This window comes from Pinus tabuliformis, chromosome 5_1, assembly GCF_031772625.1.
Source record: "Pinus tabuliformis cultivar Carrire ecotype Pingquan chromosome 5_1, CPIR1, whole genome shotgun sequence".
Taxonomy (NCBI): domain Eukaryota; kingdom Viridiplantae; phylum Streptophyta; class Pinopsida; order Pinales; family Pinaceae; genus Pinus; species Pinus tabuliformis.
In genome coordinates this window covers 500,514,710-500,524,412 of record NC_142305.1, presented here as the reverse complement: position 1 = coordinate 500,524,412, position 9,703 = coordinate 500,514,710, and the positions used below count along the sequence as shown (strand labels likewise).

The 9,703-nt window shown below is 38.0% G+C and overlaps 1 protein-coding gene across 1 annotated transcript; it reads right to left on the bottom strand.

The window, feature by feature from the left end:
• Positions 1-7,732: 7,732 nt before the first annotated feature.
• On the bottom strand, positions 7,733-9,359 carry LOC149165681 (NAC transcription factor NAM-B1-like). The gene is made up of 3 exons (XM_089431183.1): positions 9,023-9,359; positions 8,612-8,901; positions 7,733-8,464 (listed from the first exon to the last, which is right to left on the bottom strand). The coding sequence occupies exons 1-3, from the start codon at positions 9,195-9,197 to the stop codon at positions 7,850-7,852; spliced, it is 1,080 nt and encodes a 359-aa protein (XP_089287309.1). The 5' UTR covers positions 9,198-9,359; the 3' UTR covers positions 7,733-7,849.
• Between the last annotated feature and the right edge of the window lie 344 nt (positions 9,360-9,703).

Genomic DNA, 9,703 nt, shown 5'->3' with positions numbered 1-9,703 from the left:
TTGAGGAGTGCACCGTTTGAAGATTCATGTACAAGAGACACTAGAAAGGGGCCATCATCAAAGCAGTTATACTATAGCGAGAGTTTACCTTTGGATTCTTTCAAACTAAAATAAGAACCTACGCCAACCTATCTCAAATCTTGACTTGCGAATAAGCAAGGTCGATGGTCGAACCTGACCACGTCAGAAAAGTCAGCTTGGCAAGAAGTAAGAACCGACCCCTAACTAGTAGGCTTGGTCGAACTACCAGCAGGTCAGAGTAGTCGGCGTTGGTGCGAATTGGGTGGAGTTTTAAGCCTCGACCTCCATCCAATCAATGTTGAGTGGGTCAAACACATGCAGTGGGTCTTTTTATAATGTGCCATGGACAAAGGTGGTGACAAATGTCTCGAGGTAGATAAAATTAGGTGATAGAATAAAATTTTTGGGATAAGAATATAAGACCAAAGTGGAATGAGAATGAGGCAATTAGAAATAAAATATACATAGACATGGGAATAATTGTATCTAATTCGATTTTTCATTACGGTAGTAGCAGAGGTTCGAAGGTACACACTAGAAGAAGTTAATGCACTTTCGTAATAGGTAAAGGGTGAAAGATTCTTGGGTAATTAGAGAAGGTTGACGAAGGGGCCTGCTGTCAGATAAATGTGAATGGAAATGTAATATTTTAATTAACATTTTTTTAAAATGAAGTGTCTAAGTATTTTTTTTGTTGTCAATTAAAATGTATTTTTTTTAGTAATCTTTTCATCATGGAAGGGTTGTATGAATATATACCCTTCTAACTAAAATTATATCAACCCTTCAAATTTGATCACTAATTGTGAGGGATAAATTTTCATGGCTTGGATATGTTGTAACATTTAAAAATCACCATAGGGCTACTTCAAAAGTTAGATAAGGGGTTTTTATTTTTCTCCATATACATATTAATATAATGGTAAATAAGAAGTAGGAAACTTTAAATAATATGGAATTATTTTTTTAAATAATTATTATTATTAAGGTAGTAAAATTTTCAAATTGGAATTTTAAAAATATAAATGTATTCACTACTAGGGGCTAGATAAATTAGAGGAGGATGTGGCAAATTATAAAAATAAGAATAATTTTTACAAGTATAGGGATGCACATGTTTGGAACAATTTTTACTCAATAGAACCCATAGCCCTTAATTTAGAAGAGGATGTGGCAAATTATAAAATAAGAATAATTTTTACAAGTATAGGGATGCACATGTTTGGAACAATTTTTACTAAGTAAAACCCATGACTATCAGAGTAGTTATTGTTGTGCTTTCTCTTTGTTTTTCTCTTGCATTGTTTTATGTTTTGGTAATGAGCTTCAGGTGAGACCTTTCATATTACAAGAAATTGATATGTTAGTGTTAGACTATAATGCCTTAATTAGACACCTAAATAGACCGTAATTTGAATCTAACAATTGGTTCCATTGTAAAGACTGTGTCATTTGCAAGACCCCTATAGTATGGGGGAGTGACTCATGAGGATAAACTTACAAAAATGGTTTGATGAACATATCAATCCCTTCATGAAGTATGAGGTTTTGTTGATTGGGTGGGAGGTGTAGAAGTTTAAAGAACACCTTCTCTTCAATGATATCTATGGTATTTTTTGGGTAAGATTTTTAATGACTATGCATAAGTAATTGTAGAGGCACTAGGAGCACCTAAGGTTTGTTTGGAAAGAGAAGAAAACTAATATTGAAACACCCAAAACTTCATAGCCTTGTAGTAATGTGATGACTTAGTCACAAGAGTTATAGATTTTTAGCTAAAGAGAAATCCAAAACAATAGATCTTGGGGTTTACAATGGAGTGGAGCTAGTGATTTTTATAGGTGGAGGACTAGTTTATGAAAGGCCTTTAGGGGAGCTTGGTGAAAGAAATTTCTATAATGAAGATGTTTTTTGTGGAAGAGGTGTTCTTTCTTTTCATTCTTAAAGGGATGGCGACATAAAACTCTATATTGAGGGCTAGTTTGAGATGAGATTGGAAAGAAAGAAGGTACCATGAAGGGAGTTGAAGTTAAAGAACAAAAGGAATGAGCCCCCATTGTGTTGTAATAACAAATTGATGGTGTGTAAAAAATAAGTGGTGATAAAAGATCATAATGACATGTTGTAAAAAATGATGAAAAATGAAGGGAGTACTAAGTCATAATTAAAAGAATTTGCAAATTTCAAGAAATAAGAGGAATGGTTGATAACCATAATGTAATTGTATATTAAGGTCATCAAAGGACCCAACCAAAAAGTTAATAGTTATATTTGAATTCAGGTCATTTGATGACCTAAATTTATAATCAAATTGAGCTCAAATAAAGCTAACTAATAATTAAAGGAAACAAGCTTAGAAGGAGCTCAATCAAGAGCAACTCATAATGCCCACAAATTACTAACCTTTAAGTTAACGCATTTTATGAACCAAATAAAACTCAAATAAAACCAATAAATAGTAAGATTAATTTTGAGGAAGAGTCAAATAAAAAGGACAAGGAACGTCCTTGATGGGATAATATTTAGTTATGGCTAGGCACAAGATTGGAGAAATGGGTTGGAATGAGGTTGACAGTGTGGGTAGTTATAAATGTAGGTGTCTTGTGGGAGGCTGGAGGACGGACATACCTTGCAAGAAAGGTGGGTTGGTTATAGTCCCCTCTGCAGGCTTGCAAACACTCTGCTATATGTCTCATCGGTTTATGAATTTTCTCAGGTCTCTTTAGCACCTCAGGTCAGTATTGTCATTAAAAATGGGTGGCCCAATTTGGTCTAATGAGGTATTGCATCTCTCATTCCTGCAACCTTCGCTTACTTCTATTACTATAGATTTTCTCTAGTGCACCATCAAGTTCTATACTACAGTGCTCTGTATGAAACTTTGTTATTGGGTTATTTGTATGGTCTTTTAGGTCTTCAATTGAGGCTTACTTAGTTGGGATGTTGTTACTTCCATGTTTATCCAAGGGGTTGTGGTGTTTCTACAATTTCATAAGTTTCTTCTATGGGCATTCTTGGATTTCAGTGCTTTGGATGCCTTCACTAGTATTCCTGGGTTATTTTGCTTCTACTGGTTCCTTTCCTATTTTGTAGGTTTGTTCTCTTTTGTGGGAGAAGTAATTGTTCTTGGTGGGAATTTATGTGTAGGTATGTCTGTTAACCGAGTCTTCCCATGGGATTTTAGCTGCCCTAAGTCCTTGTACGGTTCTAAATTGGGGTATCTTCTAGAATTTGGACCTTTTCAGTATTGTTGGGGGGATGATTTGTTGGTCTTGAGGTTGGGTTTGCAAGGGTATGTGTGTGCTTCATCCTCCTCCTTTTTTGGTTGTGGGTTTTGTCAATGTTTAGTGTGCTCTCCAATTACTTCAATCATGCCCCGTCGTCAATGAATGATGATTCAGAAGGGGTGTTCTGGGCAAACTTGGCCCCAAACAAGCTCGATCTTTCTCTTCTGGTTCTATGGGTCATTTTTTTGATGTTGTTCTTTTATTGGTTTGGCGAGAAATTCTTCTCCTGGAGGCTAAAGAGAAGGCAAAACACCCCTGTTATTAGGATTTTGAGATCTAGGGGAGGAAAACTAAGATTCAAAGAGTCCCGGATCCTGGAAGATTTTGTCATAAGAGGTTACATTTCTTGTATTCTTTGCCTTTACATCAACAAATGGACACTTTGCTCCATATGATTTTTAAATATAGACAAGTTCATAGTTATAAGTTGTTCTCTGGGTTGGAATACATAAATAGAATGTTGTGCAATATTCGCTTTTGCCTTGACATGTTGATTACAGGCTCACAAAGGTGGAAAGTTTTGTTGTTTCGGATTCAGTCAATGGGGACCTTACTAATCCCCCTTGTGATCTTGGTGACTATATCGATCCCCCTGTGGATAGTGTTTCAGATCTCACAATTATCCCCTCGAACCGGGAGTAATTGTCGTTGTCTAATGTTTTTTGTTCCTTTTTTGTGTAATCTTCTATGGTGTGGTCAATGGGCTCACTTAGTTGTTCATGTAAACCTAGGTGGATTTTTGGTAGCTTTCAATCCGTCCTAGGTACTGCCTTGTCTGATGGACAACCCAAAAATGGAAATTGGGGTCTTGCTCAAAAGACCACTCTTAGGTGTGGAGGATGCTATAATTGAAGTTTCTCAAAGGCTCCTTTTTGGCCACCTGTTTCTGAAGTTTATGTTGAATCGGTGGATGCATAGTGCAGTGTAGAATTGTGGTGTGTGTAGCTACTTTTTGCATGTTTGTAAGGCATTTCTGGTCGACGATTCACTCCCTCAGTGGCTTGCTTAGGCAAGAAAATGTTAGGCCCCTATACTACTAGTGTAACCCCTTATTGTTATTAGTACAACCCACTTATTATATTGATGTACCCATGTAGTGCCCATATTGTTACTATTGTGCCCCATAGAAGCCCACTATTGTTATTATTGTGCCCTTACATTATTATTGTTATGTCGGCTCTGATTATGTTATGACCCCTTAGACTCTTATATATAGAAAGGAGGTCTTTTCATTTGTATCATCCAAGAATTGTTCATTTATGTAATGTAAAGGAGGTTGCCCCCTCGAAGAGGCTAAATTCTAAGGCGTTGATCTATCTTTTCTTGAGTTGGTTTTATAACATTTGGTACCAAAAGTTATGAATCCCATTTGAGAAGAAATTGCGCTGAATCTCAGGTCCAAATTTCAGAGCTTTTCGTACTATATTTGCGGAAATATGATCTGTGGAAGTTGGTCTTTTTGCAGACTCCTGAATTACATTCCAAACAGGTGACCTGGGGAAAATCGTCATAACTTTCTCTCTGAGCATCAGATTGAAATTTCATCAGAAGGTATAGAAAGAGGATGGAATGTAGTTTCTTTTGTATCTTTTTTAGATCCAAAGGTCGAAACAGTGACTCGTGGCACATCGTACAATTTCGCTCTACTGAACTAGTCTATAATCAGGTCATCTTGGGAGATTGTGTATAACTCTTCCTTGGAGAATCCAATTTGGATCAGACTGGTGGCATTGGAAAGAGGACATAGAGGGCTACTAGAGGTCACCATTTCAGAGCTTAAAGATCCGAAATCACAGAGTTACAGTTGTTTCAAGATCGAGCTCCTAAAATCAAGAAAAAACAAGATGAGGAAGTTTGATGGCAAGGATCCAGTAAATTGGATACTTCAGATGGAGCAATATTTTGATCTACATGGTGTACCACTGTTACAAAAGGTATGTATTGCATCTTTATATTTAGAACCGAATCAATTTTTATGGTATGAAGGGCTTTGTTCTCGTAAACAACTTCTTACGTGGTCAATTTTCTCTGAGGAAATGATAGCACATTATGAGGATACAAAGAGCAACACCTTCTTTAGAGCAACACCACAACAATTGGAAAGAGTAAAAGGGCTTTGTGACATAGTGGAAAGAAAAATTATGGAAACCAGGAAGCATACTCCTCACAACTATAAAGATGGAAGTGTTGTTTCTCCTAGCCTTCCACAACCTACAAGGGTTACACCACAACAATTGGAAGAAAAAAGAGAAAAAGGGCTTTGTTACAATTGTGATAGCAAATGCACTAGAGGTCATAAGTGTGCTGAGAAGAAATTATTTTACATAGAATATGAAGAGGAGGAAGAAAAGGATCAAGAAACATCAAAAGAAGAAGATATACGCCAGGACCCCACCCCAGAGAAAGAAGAAATGAATCAGACCATATCTTGTAAAGCATTGGCAAGAATTACCACTCCTCAAATTCTCAAGATAGAAGGACATATCAAGAAGAAAAAGGTGCAAGAAGTGAAAGATCACATCGAGCATCAAGAAATGAATCTGACCATATCTTGTAAAGGATTGGAAGAAATTACCACTCCTCAAACTCTAGAGATAGAAGGACATATCAAGAAGAAAAAGGTTCAAGCAGAGAAAGATCACATCGAGCATCAACAACAAGTTCTCCAACTTTTAAAGGATAACGCCACTTCAGTACAAAATCAAACAAAACAACAGGTAGATCAACATCGTAGTGAAAAATGTTTTGGTGTAGGTGATTGGGTATTTTTACTACTACATCTCAAGCAAGCTATTTATGAGAAGGAAATGTTGGCAATACTACATGCACTTAAAAAATGGCGACCTTACCGAATGGGAAGACTCTTCAAGGATGAGGATGTGGAAGCATTGTTTTGTGCTATTTCTATTATCCAACCAGATTGGATAAATGAAGCAAGGGATGAATGGAAGAAGGACGAAGAAGTATGGCCACTTATTCAAAAGTTGCAAAAGATCCCAATTCAAACAATATTGCCAGAAATTGAAGAGGAAGGAAAAATCATATTGGAACCTAGAGCAGTCACAGAAACAAGAACCCGACAGCTACGAAATCGATCAATTTCAGAGTATCTCATCAAGTGGAAGAATTTACCCACTGAAAATTCCACATGGGAGGACAAGAATTTTATACAGAAGCATCAAGAACTACTGAAGCGTTGAGGACAACGCTTTTTGAAGAAGAGGGGCATGTTAGGCCCCTATACTACTAGTGTAACCCCTTATTGTTATTAGTACAACCCACTTATTATATTGATGTACCCATGTAGTGCCCATATTGTTACTATTGTGCCCCATAGAAGCCCACTATTGCTATTATTGTGCCCTTACATTATTATTGTTATGTCGGCTTTGATTATGTTATGACCCCTTAGACTCCTATATATAGAAAGGAGGTCTTTTCATTTGTATCATCCAAGAATTGTTCATTTATGTAATGTAAAGGAGGTTGCCCCCTCGAAGAGGCTAAATTCTAAGGCGTTGATCTATCTTTTCTATCTTTTCTTGAGCTGGTTTCATAACAACAAATCATGTTTTTTTGTGGTGACTCAAGTTAGATTGGGATGGCCCACTTGGGGTGCGGCTCAATTGTTATTTTTCATCCTTATACTTGGATGGAATAAATCACTTTCTTGGTCTTGGAGGTGGATGATTTTTTGGTACATTGCAGTTTGGAAGTTTGTGTGGTTCACGACAATGCTCTTCTTCGTTGTCTGGAGTTGGTTTTGCGCTTGTGAAATTGTTGTCTTTCTCTCTCTGTGGATACTTGTCAGACCTCTTTGCTCATTCTTTAACTATCATTGTATTGGTTCCATCTTAATCTTTAGGTTGTCTAAAATCATGGACTATGATACATATTGGTTTTTATGTTTCTACAATCGCTCCTTGCATATGAGGCACAATCTAATATTAAAATCTCTCTGGTTATAGTTGGATATTTAGATATACTCCGTGCATATGAGGCACAATCTAATATTAAAATCTCTCTGGTTATAGTTGGATATTTAGATATAATTATGATGTACATTACAGTTAATTAATAAAAAATCTCTTTATGTTGCTTTCAAAAAAAAGGAAGAGGAATGCCCACGAGGGCTCCTTTAAGTGAAAAAAGAAATACCCACGGAGCGTCCCGGGGAGACATGAAATTTCATTAAATTGATCAATTTATTATTATTTTTGTGTTAATCATCCTCCTATTGACCTAAGGGCATGAAAAGGGATCATGTTGTTTCGAAGATTTAAGAAAGGATGATGAATATCGATACCTTCATTGTGGTCGGAAGACTTAAGACTCGGGGAGGAGTGATAATGCCCTCTTTACTAACACAGCAAATTGATTGATACGGGAGAACCCTGAGAGACATAATTTTATTAAAAAAATGATTTAACGAGGTGTCAGTTAGACTTGCTGTAAGTCCATAAATTCAATGGAATTAGAGGTAGTCTTTCAAAAATTAAAAAACCCAGAGGTCAATAGACCTTCCACTGGGTCATGGCTCGCTAGAGTAGAAACCAGTCTTGATAAGCATCACTAAAAGATATCTGGTCTAAATGAGGGAAGGAACTTTGTAGACCTTCCAGATCGAAATTAAATAATGATTGTTGCTGCTCCTGCGAGAAATTTTCCAATCTGAAGCTGCTCTCAACTTCTTTCTCCCAAATGGGTTCTGAAAATGATGATGCCTTGGAGCAGCTGAAATCATCATGCAATCCTGAAATTAACTCTGTTGAATTGCAATTTGTCTGTGAGGAGGAAATTGGGTTGAATGCTGTATTCTGCACTGGAGCCTTAAGGGTACTGCCACTAAAAGGGGTGGTTGAGTTTTGCAAGAAATCCAGATTCTGGAAACAGATATTGGAATTCATGGGAGAAGCACCAGGGGGAACCGCGTTGTAGCATGTTGGAGAAGATCCCAATTTGCTCAAATGGTCGAAGGACGGGTTGCTCTGTTCAATGGCGCTATGATTGAATGAAGTTGAGGTGGGCTCATCCTTCATCTCCTTTTCATCAATGGTTTCCATAGGTACATCATTGAAGCTTTCCTTCGGCTCTAGTGCTAATTTCTCAGCACTGATTTTTCTGTTGTATATTCTACAGAGAACCCAATCATCCAACTGCAACAAGAAGAGTACTTTCAATGAGTATACACAGATGAAATGACAGAGCAGACATGGAAAATATAGAATTCTGTTGTGAACCAAGATCCCAACACAGGTGTCTAATCACACAAAACCCAATAAAGAGAAGACAGAATTACTCACTCTTAAGCTGTCTTTCTTCCTTGCAGGCCTGTTAATATCGGCAAGACGGTATTCATGCATGAGCCAATTGGTCTTTGAGCCGCTGGGTGCTTTCCCAACATAGAAGACAAGGGCCTTTTTGACGCCCACTCTCTTCTTTCCTCCTTTAGTAGAAGAAGTGATGGGCTTATCAGCACCAGTCGCTTTCCAGTATCCAGAACCAGCCGCCCTGTTGGGCCTTGAACCATTTGGGTACTTTCTATTCCGGGGAGTGAAGAAGTACCATTCCTTCTCTCCAAACAGGGCTTTCTCTGTAAACAAATAAGAAAAGAACAAGCTCTTCAGTAAGTCTTAAATTCCATCTGTTCTACTTTCTAGAATCTGTTTAGAAATATGGGCTCCAATGCTGAGAAGAAAAAATACAAATTTTACCTGGAAGCTGCCATGGATCATATTTGTAGAGGTCCACATCTGCAATTATGGGAACAGGCAGTGGCAGCAAGGCCGCTTTCCTGCACAAGTAATGCACAATCAATTCTTCCTCTGTAGGGAAGAATCTGAATCCCGGAGGCAATTGTAAGTCCGCCTCTGCATCTCTTCTTCCCATGCTTATGCCAATGTTTTCTTCTCAATACTCTGGATCCTCTGACCTGCTACTGCTTCTGCTATTCCTGACCTCGATGACCGGTTGCCTCTACCCTGCCTGGCCTCTGATAGAGAGATTTCACTCTATTTCACTCTCTTCTTCTTGGAACCAATCTTAGTCCGATGAAAGTAAGGAGAGGGGTTTGATGAAATATATAAAGTCCTGTGTGGGCACCCGCCCATATTGCAGATAAACCTCCCCTGAAGCCCCATGTTGAAATAAAAACAATGTCAGTGACCGGACCGAATCCTTGAAGTGTGGACATTTTAACTAACCCGCAGCTTAGCATTTCATTTTGACAGCGGGTTGCTTGAAAAATGTGGCTTGTGAAAAATGTGCGTGGGTCCCCCTTGCTTTGACGTAGTCGTCGGCGGCGCCTGTGGTTAGATACATTTGGTGGGTGCGGCATTCCATGGCGCTCCAGCTGTTAGTGGGACATTCTCTTAGTTGATGAGGCAAAGGTGACC

Bases quoted from the DNA above. Each gene is read 5' to 3' on its own strand.
- LOC149165681 (XM_089431183.1), bottom strand. From the start codon at position 9,197: ATGGGAAGAAGAGATGCAGAGGCGGACTTACAATTGCCTCCGGGATTC. The intron at 8,902-9,022 runs GTAAAATTTGTA...ATTTGTTTACAG, and splicing joins TGATCCATGGCAGCTTCCAG to AGAAAGCCCTGTTTGGAGAG. The intron at 8,465-8,611 runs GTGAGTAATTCT...TTCTTGTTGCAG, and splicing joins GGAAGAAAGACAGCTTAAGA to TTGGATGATTGGGTTCTCTG.